This window comes from Panthera leo, chromosome F3 (assembly GCF_018350215.1).
Source record: "Panthera leo isolate Ple1 chromosome F3, P.leo_Ple1_pat1.1, whole genome shotgun sequence".
Taxonomy (NCBI): Eukaryota; Metazoa; Chordata; class Mammalia; order Carnivora; family Felidae; genus Panthera; species Panthera leo.
The window spans coordinates 7,341,019-7,361,582 of record NC_056696.1 but is presented as its reverse complement, the minus strand read 5'-3'; the positions used below and the strand labels follow the sequence as shown (position 1 = coordinate 7,361,582).

Here is a 20,564-nt window from a genome sequence, read left to right as displayed (position 1 = left end):
TTAAAAAGTTTATTTTATTTTGAGAGACAGAGAGAGCACAAGCAGAGGAAGGGCAGGGAGAGAGAGGAAGAGTCCCAAGCAGGATCCCAACTGTCAGCTCAGAGCCTGATGCGGGGCTTGAACTCACAAACTGTGAGATCATGACCTGAGCCAAAATCAAGAGTTGGATGCTTCTCTGACTGAGCCACCCAGAGTCCCTATGTTTATGCATTTAGAAGCACTGTTCTGAGGGGCACCTGCATGGCTCAGTCTGAAGCTGAAGTGTCTGACTTCAGCTCAGGCCATGATCTTGCCGCTCATGAGTTCGAGCCCCATATCGGGCTGTATGCTGACAGATCAGAGCCTGGAGCCTGCTTCGGATTCTGTGTCTCCCTCTCTCTCTGCCCCTCCCCTACTCGCTCTGTCTCTGTCTCTCAAAAATAAAAACATTAAAAAAAAAAAAAAAAAAAAAAAAAGAAGAGGCACTGTTCTGAGGAGAGATCCATAAGCTTCCCCCAGGTGGCCAAAGAGGTTAGTAAAACCCCGACACAGGAGTCTGTTATGCACAGCACCTCACAGTACACATGAGGTCATTTGAGAGGCACAGTGTTCTTGTGAGGTAGGCCTTCTCTAACTGAATGTGAATGAGGACACATTCTCAGAGAACGTGAGAGGCTTGCTCATGACAACACAACTTACAAATAGCTAAGGCAGAGAGCCACTTTCCAGGTTTAGAGCTCATTCCCGGAGAGCCATTTATTTGTGTCATCAGCCACACAGATTGTAGAACTAAATAAATATTAACCAGTGATAAGCAAAAGAAAAAACTGATTTTTTTCTATTTTTAAAAGAGAGAAACTTACATAATCTACTACTGATATTCCTGTTTTAATCAAAAAGATTTCAATTCAATGAGACTTGAAAAACTTCTAAGTTATGGACCTACTGAACTCAATTTGGGTTTTGAAATGACAGAAGGTTCAAATGAAAGCTTCTTCAACTTTAAAATCGAAAGCAGAAGCAAAGTAACATGTTTTGACTTGAGCAAAATGTAAGACTTCCAAGGAATGCAGTAATTGCATAATAATTTAACTACAGACTAAAAAAAAAGGTGCTAAATGAAAGCTTATGGCCTACCAAGAACAATCTGTGGTCACTTCCTTTATTTATCAATACAAAAAGGTAGGAAGAACACCAATAAACACTTTCTGGTCTCTTATTATGTTCCAGGAACCGTGTTATGACCTAAGGGCTATAATGATGGAGAAGCAGATAGAGTCCCTGCTCTCATAAGCTTACAACAATTGTAATGAGCACCATTACATTATAATACAGTCAAAACCACTATTTGATAGTGAGCACCATTATATTTGTTTTTTAATTTTTTTAAAGTTTATTTATTTTGAGAGACAGAGAGAGCAGAGGAAGGGCAGAGAGAGAGAGAGAGAGAGAGAGAGAGAGAGAGAGGATCCCAGGCAAGCCCCTGATATGGGGCTTGAACTCACGAACCGTGAGATCATGACCTGAGCCAAAACCAAGAGTCGGACGCTTAACCAACTGAGCCACTCAGGCGCCCCGTGAGCACCATTGTAAAGAAGCTTTATGCTCATCAACTGACTTCATTCTCACAGCCACCCTGCAGGAGGAGAGGTATTCACCATCTCGTTTTACAGAGGAGGAAAATAAGGCTTAGGAGAAGTTATGTGACCATTTTTTTGGTCAAGGTCACAAATGGTTAAGTGGTGTAACTAGATCTTTTTATTATGTCATGCTATATCTCACATAAAGTGTTCTCTAAGATGATATATTCAATTTTTGCATTTCTGAAACAAATGAAGTAGGATGAAAAACAGAATAACCAAGCTTAATGAGACAAAAAATAGATAAGCATGAGCTTATCCAAAAAATCTATTTTTTGCTCTCAAGTTTTGTATGCAGACTTTTGTACAATGAAGCTTCTGATATTTGTAGAAAGCAGGAGTTAATTAGAAAAAAATGAGTCAAAAAAAACAGACAATAGCAACGTCAACAGGTCATGTGGTAACAACTGTACCAACACGAACAACTCTTATAATGTGTGTATACACAACATACGTTGTTCACTTGGCAAGCACCCCAAAGCCACCTTTTCGTTTGTGAGTGTATCGTGTATATGCCAGCGATTTCTTACACAACAATTTGTATCTGAAAGTCAACTCAGTAATACAGACCGTTAGACTGGTTTAAATCCACATGGCTTAAAAATCTCAGCACCTACTAAAACCAGCATTAGGAATTCTAAAAAGCAAAATTATCAAGAAAATCAAAGTTATAAATATCTTCAAGTAGAAATAATAGATTTATGATTCAGTGTAAAGTACGGACCTATTCATAAGGTTGTTAAATCGAAGCTTACGAATTCCGTAAGCTTCTAGGTTTACACTCACTGGAATATTTTATAATAATGTATTTCTTTACATCTCTTGTATCTGTGCTTTTTTTCAATGCTTAGATTTGTAATCCTCGTTCTTATTCTTAGTCTCCACCCCCATCAAATCTGCTAGGAGGGGAAATTCTAAAATGATGCACACATTTTATTTGGAGTTTTGCAATCCATCTGCTTTCATTGCTTTCAGATACATGGCTGAAAAATACACCTTAAAAAATTAAAATCCCAAAGGCAAGTTTTATTAACACAGTGCTACTTAACAAACCAGAGGGAAAAGGCATAAAGTCATTAGAAGTTAAAAGGCCTGGCCCATTAGCTGTCCCGCTACGGGTAACAAGACACACAAGAGACAGGAGCAATAAAATGCACATAATAAAGACAGAACCAAGTGAAAGTGTCACCTCCAGTTCCCCTGCACTTTCCCCTCCGCAGCATCTTTTCTGTTTGGGGGCAGGGAAGTGGGTGTGGCCCGGAAGGAGGGGTCCAGATTTCAAAGAGGTGGCCCCCTAAGGGGAACCATCAGGTGCCTCCTGAGCTGCAGCAGGTCCCCCCTCCACAGGAAGGGAAATGATGTCAGGAGAGTGAGGCCAGCCGTGCCCACAAGAATAAAAAGAGGTAGAAACTCCCTCACTGCGGGCGTCCTGTGGTCTCCTAATAACTCAGGGATCCCAAAGCACATACATATGCCTGTCCCCTAACTGGAACTGGCTTACAATGCTTCAATAATTAGTCTCCCAAAAAGCAATTTATATGGTAAAATAAAAATGTTTAAGAAGCACAGTGAGATTAAAAGGGCATGTTCTCAAAGAATGATAAGCAATTAAAAGCAATTATAATAGTCATTAGCGACCAAAAACCATAGACATTACATTGAAGTAATGAGCCAGAAAAAACATAATTCACAGAAGTCAACAGAGCAAAGGAAAAAAAAAAAAAAAAAAGATAAAACACCATTAAATTATGGTTAAGAGTTTAGTTTTTTAAAAACCATCTCTGGACTATTACATATCACATTCTTTAATAATGTTGCCAAGTGTAAAACTTGAAGTTTAGGGTCTTAAATTGAAGGCAGAAACAACTGTAGCGTGTCACAGGGAAACGTTTAGGTGACATACGGTATACCACAGTAAAATGTACTATCTTACAAAATGAACAAAACCCATATTTTAACTACAATAGCATCTGTTTGAGTACAGCCTCTCCTCAGTGTTCAAACGTGATAAGGTACTCATTAAAAATCACATCTGCAGCATGAATTTTACTTTTTAATCATATAACCTAAAGAGTATAATAAACAAATTTAATATTCAAAATAATAAAGGGTTCAACTGTACCTCACGAATTCATAAAAGTGTGAGTAAAAATCCACATCCTCGCATTCTCCCCAGAGAATAAGAGCCATGTATCTCCAACAACTATACTATTACCTCTTTGGAAGTGGAAGGTAAAAGGAAAAGTACTCAAAAATTTAGCTGCACAATTCTTAATGGTGTAGAGCCAATACCACCTTTCAAAAGCGGTATTAACTCATCGGCATCTCTACTAGAAAGAAGAAAGGGGGTTGCAAGCAAAATAAATTAGTTCTACAAGATGTTAGTAGCACTGGCACTAAAAACACAAACCCAGAGAAACTGGATGGAGAGCAACACTCTGGATGGAAGCGCGTGCGTAGCTACCTGAGGATTTCACTCCTTGGACAATCTGTAGAAATCGAATAAAAGCTACGCTTTTGCTATCAAGTTGAAACACTGACACGAAATTCCAGCTCTTAAAGATAATCCATTTAGAACCAACCTGGCTATCTCTTCTCGATGAGCAGTCCAATCTCGGATGTAGTCTTCCTGTTCTTTTATCCGGTGCTTGAACGAAGAACTAGTAGGCATTGCTGACCCAGAGCTCTGCAACCGAGTGGTTTTCAGGGCTGGAGAAGTACGTAGACGAGTATGTTTAGGGGAATTACGGTTTGATCCAAATTCATCTTCTGAGGTGGAAGCATAATCAGTAGGAAAGCGCCTCCATCTTGAATTTACTAAATTAGTTTAATTATTAAAAAAAGAATTATTATGTTACCTTTTAAAGGAGATAAAAATCATGATTTCAAAAACACCATGAGACACACACAGCACAACTTTCAATAACTGACATACACATACCTCACGAAAATAAGTCTACTACTCCTTAAAGATAGAAACAATATACTTCGGTGAATTAAAAACAATGAGGAATTAAAAACAATCGAAAGACCACGTTTTCCATAGTATGGTGAATAAAACATTCAGATGAAAAATTCACTAATGATAAACAACTAAGCAAGCTCTATCCATAAATGTTTAACTTGGGTACTTTATCATTGCAAATAGTTCTCATTTGAGTGACGATATGGATTTTTGTTTTAGAAAACGACAGTAACAACAACAGAAATAAGGGAAAAGATTTCCTCATGCCACATGGACTTGCAACATGGATATGGTAAACCCTCTTTTCCCAACATACAAATGTGCATAATTCCTGCTGTGGAAATTATGCTTTTATGGCAGAAAAAAAACATTACCTCTGTCATTCAACATCCTGTTACGCTATGATTGGAAAAAATCTTTTACATGGTAAAAACACAACAAAGCATCTTCAGTACAACTCGCGGCTGCTTTGACACTGAAAGCATACAGTGAAATTAGACAATGGCGTAAGACCTACAAGGAGCGAAGCTCTACAAAGCTATTCTCACAACCACTGACATTTAAGGCACAGGAGATACTGTGAATATTCACAGTAAAGAAAGTGGCAACCACTTTCGTGTTTGAGGTTAGGAAAGACATTTAAAAGATGGTGTTGCTGACACATCTGAAAAATCAGAAGACAAATTAATTTCACTAGTACTGTTAATGCGAGAACCAAACACACAAATAATTTGTGAGGCATATACAGAGGTCAAAAACAGGGCAATGATGGCTGATTTACAGCAAGCTTCACAAGGGCAGGAATCTACTACTGCATACCTAGGACTTGCTGCAGAGTGCCTGGCTAGCAAATGTTTAATGAATATTTTTGAAAAAGTAAGTGAATTCCTAGCTACTGGCCATTTGCTTTTCTCAAATTAGGGAAAACCTAGTGAAAAGCAGATGTTTTTGGTGGGTACAGGGACAAAAACTTAGCACCTGCTATATAAATTCTAGTTGCTATTAATATCAGAAGAGTTTTGTTTTTCTTTCTTTCTCTCTCTCTCTCTCTCCTTCTTTTAAAACAGAAACTGACCCGAGGCTGCATCGTGGTGAAGTCTCGAATTCCTTCATCCTACCTCACTAGGATTTTATGCACTCATGTCTTTTCCTCCCCAAACCACATTTTTGTCTGGGACTCTGTAAGTCTCAGGTGGCTGTCAGACAAAACTGACTGGTATATATTGCCAAAGAGTTGGTTTAAGAAGCAGAGAAATCTGTAATCAGGAATATGCCCTAAGTCAGAGCCTACCTATTTGTCCTGATTCACACTCCCCTTTGAAGCTCCTGGAGCTTGGAACAAGATTCATGGGTACAAGAAGATAAGCAGAAACTCCACGGCTTTTTGTAAAAGTGTGTGTGCAAACACATGTATAGAACTCTAGGTAATTATTCATAGTGCCTTTTGAAGGTGGTAGTCAGTACTGTTTCTGGTTTTACCAAGATCGTTCATTAACATAAAACTACTTTTACCATAGTGGAAAATTACTAAATTCTAGACATCTGGAAAATCCTACGAATTGAACTGACCCTAAGACTTGAAAACAATTTTAGAAAAAGTTTAGGAATAAGAGCAAAACACTAAAAATATTGCAAAATAGCTATATTTTAACAAAGGCATTTCACTAAGCGTTAGATGTTTATTTGTTTTGCTACCTTAGAATATTATTCGTAGAAAACAAGTTCAGAAATAATAAAAAGATCATTTGTTAGACTGAATTTCCTGATTTTTGATTTGGGAACTATGGAAACCATACTTACAACGGAAAGTTGTTTGGAGTGAAAACAAAACCACTAACAAAGAGTTTCAATAAACTGTAGGAGATGGTAAACTAAGTAGGTATGATGGAGCTCAGTTAGTTAACTCAGAGGTAACTTAGAAAGAATAGCATCAATGCCTGGTATATTTCAAGAGTGGGACAATACAGGAGGGCAGAATGGGAAACTGAGAACCAGGTGCTGATTGCCAGTTGACAGTCAGGTGTCAGTAAGTAGAGTCACGTTAGAAATAACTTTTAATAGTTTCAGTCTCGAGATCAGAAAATAATTACATATTTGAGGAATAAAAGAGAAAAATTCCTTTTTCAAATGACATTCATAAAGTTCCCACTTAGTTTTACAGGTCTACTTTACTATCTGGTAAGAATAGTGAAGTTCAGTAATATCTTGACAAAGAAAAGCAACCACAAGGACAGAGCATATTTTTCAAACTGAAAGGTAACATTTTTAGGTCTGTTCTGTTAAAATTGAGGGCAAAATGAGAGAGAGAAAAAAAAAAGTAGGGTACGGCAGAGAAATGAAAATAGGATTAATAACTCTTCAACCGATCAAGGGTTATCTTTACCCCTGGAAAACTTATCATCCAGGGCGTGCTAGGAAGCAGGGCTCAGTTATGTCTGGACACCACTCTGTTCATGTAACAGTGAAGAGTAGATCACTACTCGGGGGCCAAGAGACCAGGAAAGGGGATTTCATGCCAGGACCTGTTATTTCTCAAAGAACTTCTTTCAATAGCTTTTGCTTTCTTAATCTTTGCTTCTAAACTACAGCAGCAACACAGTTTATCTGAAAAAAAAAAAAAAAAAAAAAAAAAAAAAAAAATCCCTACCATCTGCTAGTTGTTGCAGAGTAAACTTAAAGTTCAAATGTTTTTAACTTTTGCTAATGCCTACTTATTTTATTTATTATTTTGAGAGCGAATGAGCAAGTAAGCAGGGGAGGGAAGGGGCAGAGAGAAGGAGAGGGAGAGAGAATCCCAAGCAGGCTCCACACTGTCAGCACAGAGCCCGACGAGGGGCTCCATCTCATGAATCAGGAGATCATGACCTGAGTCAGAATCAACAGAAGCTTAACTGACTGAACCACCCAAGTACCCCAGAAAATCTTTATTTAAAAAAAAAACAAAAAAACAAAAAACAATTCCAGTTAGGCTAATTCTTTATAAAACAGCCTCAATTTCTCATAGGATGGTAATTTTTGTGATTTCTACCCATCAAGAAAAATGTTACTTCTTCTTCTTGAATTTTATTTTGTTTGGGTAAAATTCTATAAAGAATTAAATTTAATTGTATAGCATTAGGCTTATTTAATATACTGGTATAAAAAGGCATTTCTGATAAATCATTAAATTGAACATTGATATAGAAGCTATTTCAAATGCCAATCCCCAAGAGGCTCCTTGGTTGGTGAAGGGCTGTATAGGACATAGATTAAAATCAGCTCTAAGATCAGCTTAATTAATTTTACAGCTAACCTGAAAATTATTTTAGTTATGAAATTATGCAGCACTTCCTCTTGTGGAAATAATCAACTACTATATTCGCTCTGGAAACATACCATCCAGAATTTAAAAAGGGAGAAAGAGTTCTTAGCATTATTCATTTGTGAATGCTCAGATTTCTCTTACTGTTAACCAAAGCTTTGTTGGCCTTAAAACGCAATCACAACTACAGACTTAACAAACACATTTCAGGAAACAAACACTGCATTTTCACACTTTCTATCACAATATCTTTGTGGGAAACGAAACCACAAACATATTTTACACGTATGTTTATAAGCACGTAGCAATAAGATCATTTGGGGAAAAGATCCTTGACAATGTGCTATATTGCTCTTTGACCTGGAGGAAGAAAGAACTGAAGCCATGCATGCCTAACATTTCATTCCTACCATCCATAAAGTTTGAGGTTTAGAATAAAAATGAGAAATCAGTCTAAAAAAAATTCTAAGGATGTTAAAATGATGTTATTTTTTAGAATGTACACGTAAAACATAATGCAAACCAACTGCTTTATTTTGATAACTCCGCACACTTAGTTTTAAAAGCATCTTATCAAAATAAATCTGGATATTTTACTGTAACTTGATATTGAAGGATCACTGAAGGAACTGGGGTGGGGACAGTGGGGACTAAACTTTCCTAAAAGCAAATTACATCAGAATTAAAGAAGCATAAAAGAACTTTTACTCTGTTTTCCAATCAGATATTTCCATTCTTATGTTTTCATCATATACATTTCTTTGAAAAATTTTTTAAGACATGGCCTAAAATATGAAATTTGAAACATCACAGAATTATTTTCACATATGCCAATCTGGACATATCACAGGCTCTGGGTTCAGATATTTCTAAATCCTTTAAAGTTTACAGTTGATACAACACTGACCAGTATGATTTTACATTCTTTTCAATTGTATTTCAAAAGCTAAGACTTTTTATTTTCTTTTTCCACTCAAGATATTATAATTTTCTTAAATAGAAATGTCATGACATCAAAGAAACCCCAATTAGCCACTAGACCAAAAAAGTGTCTGTTTTTCTTACTGCTGTTTTATTACCTACCCAATGTAACTATTTTAATACCTTATCACTGACTAAAAGATCCTAGCTTTGTCCTTCCAGATAAGATGTAATAAGATATAAAAGTGTATCTTGAGAGAATGTGCATTAACAATCCTGGATCACAAGGTGGAACACAGAACATGAACTCAGTAAATCAGGATTACACAGATTACAGTGCACAATATATCAAATACACGGTACAGTGGCCTTGTATATACTCCTGAAAATAATCCAGTAGATTCCAGCCATCCCCTGGAAGCTTGCAAGCAAGCAGATAAAGACTATTTCTGAGAGCCAGACTAGACGTGGAAAAAGCCAGAGGCTGGGAAGGAAAAGGCCTTGACTTCTTCTCCTGCCATAGCTGTGTGAACAGGGCACATGATTTCATATCTTGCCCTTAGTTACCTGAAGTGAATAACCCTTCCAGCCTTTGAATGCCATGGTTTGAATTATTTAATACACTGCTGTTATGTATGAAGAAGGCCCACATCACATACCTCAATTTATCCTAGGGGATTTCATTAAACTGAATTCAAGGTACTTTTTGCATACAGAAAACTGCATGTTTATCAAGTTCTGGATTCAAGGCAGAAAACAAAGTTTATCTTTAGACATGGCATCTTATAGTGGTTTTTTAGACGTGCTTAAGTAATGGTACTTGGCTTGCATCTCATGTAAGCCCCTCCTGTTACGTACTGAGGAGCAGAACCACAGCACTCGTGTTAAGGACCAGACGACCAGTACAGAAGGAACTGCTCCACGCTACTCGGGGACACACAGCTTGCGTTACGGCTCATGGTAAGACAGGAGAAAAGTGTAACACTTCTCTTGTGCTAAACAGAGATGGGTGAGCAAACAGGCAACGTGGCAGAAGAGATCTGATCGCGCTACGCGTCACAGAATGCAGCACAAAGGAAATGTGAATTGAAGAGGTAGGGCCATAAGGAACGACAGGAAAACGATAGGTAAACATAAACCAGAAGACAGCAGTCAGTTTTAAAACACCTGCAAAAACTGCATGAACCACCAGTGAAAGCCTGAAGCGCAGAAGGAAGATGGCACTGATAAGGGAATCACTGTCCATTCTTTTGGAATCGTGATTGTATGTTGCCTATCTTCAGCCTACGACCGTTCCTACCACAGTTCTGACCATCATCACCACAGCCACTAACCGGGAGGGAGGGAGATGTGAGTGCAGGGGAGGCAAGCAGCAGTGGGAAGGAGACAGGAGGAATAAAAAGTGAAAAAATAAAATAAGGAGCATTGTTTGGGGTCTTGTAGGCCACAGAGAGGTAGATTTCAAACTATGAACATAGGACTGCAGACCAACCTTCCCCTCACTCTCCCCCCAAGACTCAGCTCACTTGGATGCTTGCTGACAAGAAATTTTTAAGTCTTTTAACAGCAGGCTTCCCCACACTGGCCCTTCCAGCCACACCCAGGGGTGAGGCCGATTATGAAGTAATGATACCGTGCTCACAGGAGACAATACAAATATCTGGGTCACATCTCTGGCCATGCACATACTCTCACTGGCTGCAGCTCTGAATACGAAGGTACAGACAAATATACTAGAGGCAGTTAAATTCGGTGGGGAGGAAGTAACTTTTGGAACTGTTACATTCGATGATTGCTAATTACTTTAGCTCAATGATAGCACAGGGCTTCAGGAGATAATGCTCACAACCAGTTACATGTCTATAGCCCAGTGTGACCCATATGTGCTTAGTGATTATCTCATGGATCCATCTTCTTCCACTGAAATAAACCATGGATTAGTCTTCACCTGCCCCAACCACAAACAGATTGAACCTTAAAAAGTATATGAGGGGCGCCTGGGTGGCTCAGTCGGTTAAGCATCCGACTTCGGCTCGGGTCATAATCTCGCGGTCCGTGAGTTCGAGCCCGGCGTCGGGCTCTGTGCTGACCGCTCAGAGCCTGGAGCCTGTTTCAGATTCTGTGTCTCCCTCTCTCTCTCACCCTCCCCCGTTCATGCTCTCTCTCTGTCTCAAAAATAAATAAACGTTAAAAAAAAATTAAAAAAAAAAAAGTATATGAGACATTTCTAAATAAATGGGAAAGAAAGGGTAAAACGGCAATTATTTCACTTAGCCCTGAAAGGAATAATAAAAGGTATACTGCTTTTCTTCAGGTTAAGGGCTTTGAATCACGTGAGGATATTTAAGAATCAGCCACACACTTTTAGCAGTTCAATGTTATTTCTATTATTTAAACCAGATACCATTCCTCCTCTAACTCTGACACACGGGTCCAGATGCCTCGCCAAGCAGGCAACTAAAACTCCTAAATAGGTTCCATATACTTCTAATTTTGAAATCACTATTTTGCCCTAGGTCATTAACTGGAAGGGTGTGTAATGTCTGAATTTTCCATTTACTAAGCTAACAAAAATAATTTTTATAGGAGAAAATACCCTCTTATAGCATAACCTCTCTGTTGAATATTTTTAGAAGTAATACTAGACACTTATTTAAAAAAAAAAAAAAAGAAAGAAAGAAAGAAAGGAGTCCCAAAACATAAAAGAAATATGCTAATATTATAAAAAGTCTGGACCCAATTACCTGAAGGAGAGCCATGTGCTGAGGTCATACTTTTGACTTTGGAGTCTGATAGTCGAGAGATACTGTTAGCTCTAATTCTAGGAGAAAATTTATCTGAAGGTACGAGTCTGGCTCCGCTTCTAATGATGGCCTCTGCAGTCCGTGAGGAGGCACTACCTCTAGAGATGGTTGCTTCAGAGTCACTGCGAGCCGACAATGAGCCAAGCCTTGTACGACGGGGCTGAGCCAATAAATCAATCCGAGAGATGTTACGCCTTCCTGTGGGGGGCTTGGACGTGGAACTGGTGGTGGACACTTCAGAGGCAACAGATGCTTTGTCAGCATCAGCCAGTTCACTGTCAGACACTTCGCCAAGCCGTGCTCTGCGCAAGAGGGAAGTCCTGGTGGGTCGTGGCCGCGGAAGAGTGGTTGACTTACTGGATGATCCAGGTGTGACGGGAGAAGTCTTAGATTTAGTCACTTTGCCTCCTTCCAGTTTGGAATGTGCATGCTCATCAGTTGAGGTAAGTGGAGTCCTTCCATGAGGTTTACAAGAGTAAGTTTCCTGATCAGAGGACATAATATCAGAGATCGCAGAATGAGGTACACTAGAGGTCTGGTCGTCGTCTGTTAGGTCTACAGAAGGCTGTCTTATTCTTCCACTGGACTGTACAAATTTACGACCATCTGCTCTTGAACCTACATCTGTGGAACGACTTTTTGTTTTCTTCTCGATTTTCTCCCTACCACCTGAAGAGGACGATTTTGTAACATCTTTGGAAGGAGAACCTGTGGAACATCTGTCTTTATAGAGACTAGTGAAACTCTTTCGCTTTTGGGTTGACTTTCTTTCAGTCTCTCCAGTAACCAGACTGATTGTACTAGCTGTGTCCACATCAGATTCTGGTGAAATAGAGTTGTCTCTATTGTAACTGGGAGTATCTGGGCCTTCATCAGTTTTATTATCTTCACGCAGTTTGGCTTCTAGAAAAGCCATTACTGCTTCTGTGTCTTTTAGAATAAGGGTTGTGTCCATACTAGAATCAGTATCCATAGAGTCACTTCTTTCTCGTATTCTGCTGGCAGCTGTCAACGCTAGAGAAGGGGGTGTAGATGACGTCTGCTTATTTATGTGGGGGATAAGTTCTATGGGTATGTTGGGGCTAGGTTTTTCTATAGTGAAGCTTCCTTGTCGCACTAAGGACTTGGAGGATTCCTTCTTGTCTCCGCCCTTTGAAGACTGACCTTTCAGAACCTCCTCCGCTTTTCTTCGCTTGCCCTCATTTTGTATCACCCTTTCTCCTTTGCTTGTAGAGTGTCCTGGAATTTTTTCTTGAGGTTGTGACTCCTGTTTAAAAGATTCCTCCCGACACCTATCTATCTGACCCGAAACATTTTTTGAAGAAGACAACTTGGTAGGCGTCCACTGCGCCTGTTCTTTTTGTTCTTGTTGCTGAATTTTAGCTAACGTTTGCTTCACCAAAGAAGTTTCCTTATCAGTTTCACTTTTGTCCTTCCCAGAAGAGCTGCCCAAGTGAAGCAAGGTTTTATTGTCTCCGCCAGTTTTAACAGCCTCACCATTCACTGCCCTGTTCATCTTGCTCAGGGCTCTGTCGGCATCCTGCTTATCTTTCTGGTATACCTGTGTGGGTGCTTCTTTCTCCTGAAGTTCTGTGTCTTGTTTTTCTCCTATCTCTGACCTCTGTGTTAGAATCTTGGACTTTTCTTCACTGGGAAGCTGAGGAAGGGTGCGTCTCCTCCTCTCTCCCTGACTGACCAAGGACGTTGCTGAGCCAGTACTTCTCACTGAAATGCCAGACTCACTGATGTCTGTATCTATAAAATAAAACCACAAAGAATAAATGTATTAGGGCAGAAAGGTACAAATACAGAGTACCTTATTAATTAGATTTTGCCGTGTAAGTTAAGAAATGGCTTGATGTACAAGAAAACTCTGAATAAACATACCAACATGGTAACAGAGTAGTTTCAAAAGCAAGTACAGTGCCAAGACATAAAACAGGCAGATTACTAACAGGGGAGTCAAGAAAGGCAGTTTTAGGAGATGAAAACTGGGGTCATCTGATCTTACTCCTATATCCGCTGCTCTCTTTTTCTTTCAATGTATTTTATGGCAGGGAAGGTCACTGTGTTCATTTTTGCTTTTGTGATGTATTCCACCCATGAGATTTTGCTCAAGAAGCTGTTTTACAGAATTGCACAGAGAAGGCCTAAATAAACACTTCCAATTATATAAGAATAATATATTTAGCTTTTAATGCGCACTGTTATCTATCTGAAAGAATGACAAGTTTGGATTTCCTAAGTAAAACGGAAAATGCAAACCTTTATTAGGTTTTCTAAAAAAAAAAAAAAAAAATTAACACCAATTAAAAGAATTTTAAAAAGTGTGAATGTGAAACAAGATCACAGGACTTGTCATAATTTTAAACACTGAGGGATTTTTAAATTATGGTCTTCTGGCATATTAACACCTCATATACAAATACATGATCACTTTCTCTTTTTACAATTAAGTAGAAGCCAAAGAGAAAATACATACTTTGATGTTTCCATGTTAGAGAAATTGAGAATGCTTCAGGATTTTCCTGACTTCTATAAATGGAACACATTTCTGACAAAGGGAAATATAAATTAACATATAAAGCATTCTAATCTTTGGGAGATAAGTGGATACAAGATACTAAGACATAGCTTCTGTAAGTCTTTTTTCCCCTTATAATGCTGAAAGTTTAACATTTAAATTTCACAGCAATGTAATGGTATGATGCAGGAAAATAGCTACTAAACTTACTGATTCAACTTCAGCAATTATTGTTAAGTTACTGTATTATGTCTTGGCTCCTTGATACTACTTGAAGCGCTAAAATGTAAGAACCGTTTTATCTTTTTTTATTTTTCTAGCATTTCTCACACTGTCCTGCTCCTAACACACATAAGATGAATGTTTAACAAGAATATTTTAAGATTTAAGTGGATTTATCAGTTAAATAATTTAGAATATGATGAAATAGGAGCACCTGGGTGGCTCAGTCGGTTGAGCATCCGACTTTGGCTCAGGTCATGATCTCACGGTTCGTGAGTTTGAGTCCCGCATCAGGCTCTGTGCTGACAGCTCAGAGTCTGGCACCTGCTTCTGATCCTGTGTCTCCCTCCCTGCCCCTCCCCTGCTTGCGCTCTGCCTCTCAAAAATAAAAAAAACATTAAAAAAAAAAAAAGAATATGATAAAACAGAAATGAGATAATGAGGGCCAGGCAGTTTGTTTTATTTTGTAACAAGGGTAGAATTTTGCCTTCTACAGCTAATGCTTACTAATTTTATAATGGGTTCTTTGGTAAGTTTATCTAGCCCCTCTGACCCTCTCTGTTTGGGTGCCTTGTTTCCCCGAAAAGTGACCAGTTTATGTTAATCAATCTGCAGATCATTCAGTCTTTGATTTTTGGGAATACTATCAATTACTTCTAATTTCTATAGTAAGTAAATGATATACCTTTTCTAGTACCCTGCTCAAATCCTTGCTGAGTAATGTTTACAAAATTCCTAAACCAGATTTTTGGGGTGCCATAAGCCAGGGGCAAAATAAATTTTCATTTGTTTTCAACAATAACAAAATTAAGAATACACATAAAAAGTCACAGCAAATTCTCCTTGAGGGTTTTTAAATTAAGAATGTAATTAACTGAATCTAAAATAAAATCATTAGGCATAAAATTTCATTTTTATTTTAAGGAAACTTAGTTCACAGAAATATTACTAGAAGGTAATAAAAATCACATTACACAGACTTGCAAAAGATACATTAAGTAAATTAAGTGTGTATTCTTTTTTATTGAACTGTATTGAATGTTTTTTAAATGCACAAAGTAGCATTTAAATATTTGTTGTATTAATGATATTAATGAATGTTGTAATTTAGAACTGTAATTTAGAAAATTTAAAATTTTCATTTTTACATGTCATATATAAAAATACATACATATATATATATATATATATATATATATATATATATATTTCATCTTCAAATTACCTCTCATCTTCAGTTAGGGTTTTATTTTAATGATACCTGCATTATTAGTGCAAATAAAATCATATATGTAAAATAAGCATGAGAATATGTGATTTGTTTATTTAGGTTTAATTTACTTCTCACTATGCAGATTTAGCTTGTTTTTTACAAAGCTGATTCACAAAAAAGAGACCAAGAGGAAGAAAAATACCATTCTCTAAAGGAACAGGTGCAGATAATTCCATTATCCTTTCTTCTTGATCATGTCTTGTGTGGTTTGCAGCCAAGCTAGCCCACTGTGAAACCCAGCGTTTGTTTCCTGATGAAGATGTGCCTTCCTAAAGGAGGAAAATAAGGGAACGAAATAGCCTATTTAGACAAGAGAGAATTCTATTTAGTTACATTATCTTGTCATAAGAAGCCGTATTTAAAATTCACATTGCTATATTATCATTTATTAAATGTCCTCAGATATAGAATGAAAAGTCTCTAGGTACCCCTTTTAACTACATCTTATCATTACTGTAAACGTAGTATAATTTTCTCTACTTATTAAATACTAACGATGGCACTAAAATAAATGCTTGGAGCTTAACATTTTCTGCGGCTGGATACACGTGGGTGTGTCACCAGGGCCTCACGGCTACCACACTGAGGCTGGCTCTGCTTCTGTCTCTGGAGCAGGAGTCTAAAGATCTATTCCTAAGTTGTTCTCTGGCCCTCTACGTGATTCTAGGACGCGGACTGGTTCCAGAGTCTCAAGGAACATTAAATCTGCCAGGTCGTGTCTTCAAGGATTTCAAAAACAAACCCAAAGCTCTAGACTTCTTTTTACAACACTTCGCTGTTTCCAGAAGAAGCTAGAAATCACTCAGCCTTTAGTCTGAGCCTAGACCTGCACATGTCTAGATCTGGCCTTAAGGCAAGTACTCTCTGAACTTTCATAGTCAAATGTGAAATGGAATTTAATTCATGAAATGGCTCTACAGACTTATGGACATAGAATGGTAACTTGAGGGCAATCCAGGCAAGACCTAGGGAGTACAGAAAAAAAATTATGTTCCCTCACAAAAAAAATAAGTCAAATCTTAATTTTGAGACTGGAATGACAACTAAGGAATGGAAGGCTATCACCAAAACTGTATTACAAATGATTCAAAACACTATCTTAAGTATCAGATTTACAGGCTAAAAACTGATGAATATTTCAAACAGGCTACAGATAACGACTTCCAGAATAGGTTAAAGCAGTAAGTATACAGTGACTTGCACACAATGAAGCCTAAGGATTCCAAAACCTGCTGGATCCTTGAAGTCCCTTTCAAGACTCTACTAACTGCTCATGCTTCTCAGCAGGAAGGAAGTACCAGAGCCCCTCCCACCTTCACTGACACACACACTTATGTTCTGTGAAGAGGTTCTCATGCCCTGTGTCGGAGATTCTCTCCATGGCAGGTACATACTGGGCTATATATCAATTCCACTTCGGATGGGTTGAGGGGATGGGGAAGGGAAGAGGGAGTCTTATATAAAAGTTCATGGTCACCAGAACCATTCCTGGTAATCAGAACACCAGAACACTGCCTCGCATAAGTATCACTTGTTTTCAGTAAGTAAATTAAGCATCTTATGAAATGGAAACCAGAATTACAGTTCTGTATGATCAAGGAAGGAAACAGAACACTGAAATGCAAGAAATGCTTTAACAGCTTTCAGGAATAGGCATGCCATAAAGGGACCATTTTAACATTAATAAACGGATAGGTGGATTTCCCTGTCTATAGAAATATTCTATTTATGTTTCTGACAAAGGTAACATTTCATTTGTGATTGTTTTATTTGCCATTTGTATAAATTAACTCATTTCTGGAGAGGTGGTGTAGCATACTGAGTAAGAGAATGAATTAAGAAAACAGGGCTGCTTACGGTTCACATTCTGGCTCCACAAGGTGCTAGTTTTATGACCTTGGTCTACATATTTCAGTTTCCACATTTGTAAAATGGCACGAGAAAGTTCCTACTGGATGTTAGCTCTGATTGAATACATTATAATGAATTAATACTTCTCAGTTACATATTTTTTTTTACATTTATTTTTGACATATCACTGGAATGAAGTTTCTAGTATCACTTCCAATAAGGGAATAACCATTTGTTGAGGGCACAGATCTCAGGCAATTACTATGCTGAGTGCTTTACATACTTCACTGAACTCCCTGTAAGTAGGTTTTATCAAAAATCCCAACTGCACAGACGATAAAACTGCAGCTAAGAGAGGGGAAGTGACCGACGACACAAGGGCACTTGGACAAATGTGGCAATTCTGGGACCTGAGCTCAGGTCTTCGTAGCTCTACTGCACCCATGCTGACTCCCCAAGCTTGCTAACCAAGCCATCCTTGACTAACTTCAGGTCATTCTAACAACATCGGGGGCTGTACTGCACTGGCACTTATTCAGGTATAGAAATTCTATCTGCCAGGCACTACTGGGCACATCCTTCCTGGCATGACAGAAAGATCTACAGATCTTTCCATTCTAACTACGGGCCCTCCTAGGAAGTACTACTGGAGTATACTTTTCCTTTTATCTCATAATGCCAATCAGAGCAGTGAGTTCATTAACTGCTTACTGAAATTAACATTTTCCCTTCACCGATGAACAGAGTAACATAATTTAAAAGAAATAACAAAAACTGAAACAGAATTACTGCAAAAATTGCTTTAGGCTTGTATTAGAAACAAATTCAGTTGTGAGAATTTAGTTTTTAGAAGAATTTTCAAAGGAGTATATCAGTTACTTAAAATAATATAACTACAAATGATAAAAATTCACATTTCATGTGTGTAAAAGTCACATATGAGGAAGAGATGTATACCTCTGAGTTGTGAAATCCAGGTGTACTCAGTGGCTTTCTTTCTTCCATTACTACCGCAGCAGAATTGAGAGCCCAATCTTTTATCAGGTCTTTATGTTTCTCATTAATAATAGGCCTATTATAATCCTGATTGTCATCTACTCCAAATACCTAAGAGAAGAAATTATTTTATAAATGAAAAGTCTGAGCACCAGATTAATATGAATATTATCAGTAACTTCAGAGGCAAATAAAAATATTCTAATTTCAACAGGTAATTCAATAATCAGGGAAACTTATTTAAGGACAGGGAGTGAAGGTTGGAGAGGAAAATTGGGTGTGGCAGCTCATGTAAATCAAACTATCCTTTTTAATATGTAGCAAAGTTCTGTTTGATAAGTAAGAAATATCCAGGATATTACATTTGATTTATTAAAAGGTGTTAATAATGTTAAATACTATAATAATGCAAAATTAGGAAAGAATACACTTTGGCTTGTTTTCAGCTTATCTCTTTGCTCTTTTATTTTTAGGAAAGAGGCATGTTGCAAAACTGTAAACATAAGGCTGATTTTACCTGTTTCTTTCTTAACAAATGTTTAACGTTTATCTATATGAACTAAATTATACTTAGAATTTTCTAAGGTCCCGAAGAACAGAGTTTGTTGTATGATCTCTGTATGGAATACAGTGAGATCGTCAAACTTTTTTTGCCTAAAAAAAAAAAAAATCATTGAAAGGCCTTTGAAATGCAGATCTTGGGTCTACTCTCACAGATCAGCATTTTCAATAAGCAGGATGACTGTGGTCAACACTTGTGAAATATTTAAATACAGAGACCAATAATCATATGTTTGATCAAGGGGAGGATCTGAGTCTGACTGACTTCCTGGCACGTAAATAGGCCCTGATGTTGCCAAACAGATTGGAAAAAGGTTGTAACTACAAAAACTGCAACGTTCCATTTTATTTACTATTAAGTCTCTTAAGCATTATTCATAGGTGTTATTTGTGGCTCTAATTATTACAATCAAGAAAAATACTATGTGTTTGAATTGGTGCTTTGTAGAAAAGATCTTAGGAACATAACCAAAGGGCCTTTTTTGGTATAAAAAGGGGAAAAATACCTTAGGTTAAACTATTCTCTAGAAAGCTTTTCAATGATTGCCTGATCACATCTGATAAATTCTGAAGTCTACATTTAGTAAAGGAAACATCATTCTCAAATTCACTGAAACTTGGAAATTTTACCACTAGATGGCCTTATTACTTAATATTTAACTCAAATAGAACTGTATAGTTTTCAAAAATTGTGATTTAGTATTCTGTTGAAGCACTCAATATTCAAATTACCTTTGCTTTAGAAGCAAATTGTATATTACTAACTTTAAATCAAATATGGATTTTAGTAATACATGGAAGCACATGGAAGTTTACAGAAGGGAAAAAACAAACCTGTTTCATTTTGTTAAACATCAGAATTAGTAAGTTCAACAACAACAACAACAGTAAAAATACTGTGTATACTGTCCTGTGTGTTCGGCCTCTAGTGTCACTTGTAAAGAAAGCAAATTAGAGCTACTCGAGTTTTTAGGACTGTCTTACAAGAACACTGAGAAATTTTTCTAGCTTAAGTCACTGAACTCCAAATTTATTTCCTTATTTTTATGATTACGAGGAATAAAAATCTAACTCAAGTTTGGAAGTAAAAGATAAAAACACCCAGGTGTGAGTATGTGCATGTGGTATCTCTCTGGCATGTTAATTTGCAAATGATCTCAGGTGATTTTCTGACTTGGTAACATTTACTTGGACACTTCACACTCAAAATGGACTTGCAAAACTTGCTTTCCTCAAACATAGAAGCACCACAAGTTTCAAACAAAATATAATCTCTCCAAATCACTCTGAAGCTATTTTGAAATGACAACAAAAGACACAGACACAAAGAAGTAACGCTTCTAGGGAAGAGGGGCTGACGTCGGACAGAAAGAACACTCAGATGACTTTCCACAGATTCCTTGCAAAGCATCGGAGACAATTATACACACATCTGTCAAAGAAGTTAAATCACTATTTGTGCCCAAACAAGTAATAGGGCCTGAAGCACTACTGTGTGGAAAAAGAAGCCTTCAAAGTTCCTACCTA

At 37.6% G+C, this 20,564-nt stretch overlaps 1 protein-coding gene and 1 long non-coding RNA gene across 21 annotated transcripts in view; one reads left to right on the top strand and one right to left on the bottom strand.

Moving 5' to 3' along the window:
• Positions 1-20,564, bottom strand: part of CEP170 (centrosomal protein 170) — a 128,039-nt gene that overhangs the window by 19,554 nt on the left and 87,921 nt on the right. For 12 of the 17 annotated variants that reach the window (XR_006199160.1, XM_042926484.1, XM_042926482.1 and 9 more), the window contains 5 exons: positions 18,438-18,587; positions 15,772-15,898; positions 14,093-14,164; positions 11,551-13,365; positions 4,202-4,436 (listed from right to left, as the gene is read on the bottom strand). Coding sequence is in view for 16 of the 17 variants with exons in the window: in XM_042926484.1 (XP_042782418.1) it covers positions 4,202-4,436; positions 11,551-13,365; positions 14,093-14,164; positions 15,772-15,898; positions 18,438-18,587 (2,399 nt within the window). In the remaining variant the exon portion in view is untranslated. The remainder of the gene's footprint in view (positions 1-4,201; positions 4,437-11,550; positions 13,366-14,092; positions 14,165-15,771; positions 15,899-18,437; positions 18,588-20,564) is intronic. The other 5 variants (XM_042926479.1, XM_042926483.1, XM_042926489.1 and 2 more) reach the window with 3 other exon arrangements.
• LOC122212480 overlaps positions 10,479-20,564 on the top strand; it is a 47,517-nt gene continuing 37,431 nt past the window's right edge. For 3 of the 4 annotated variants that reach the window (XR_006199162.1, XR_006199164.1, XR_006199161.1), the window contains exon 1: positions 11,988-12,053. This is a non-coding gene — a long non-coding RNA (uncharacterized LOC122212480). Of the gene's footprint in view, positions 10,525-11,987; positions 12,054-20,564 lie in introns of those variants that run through there. The other variant, XR_006199163.1, reaches the window with a different exon arrangement.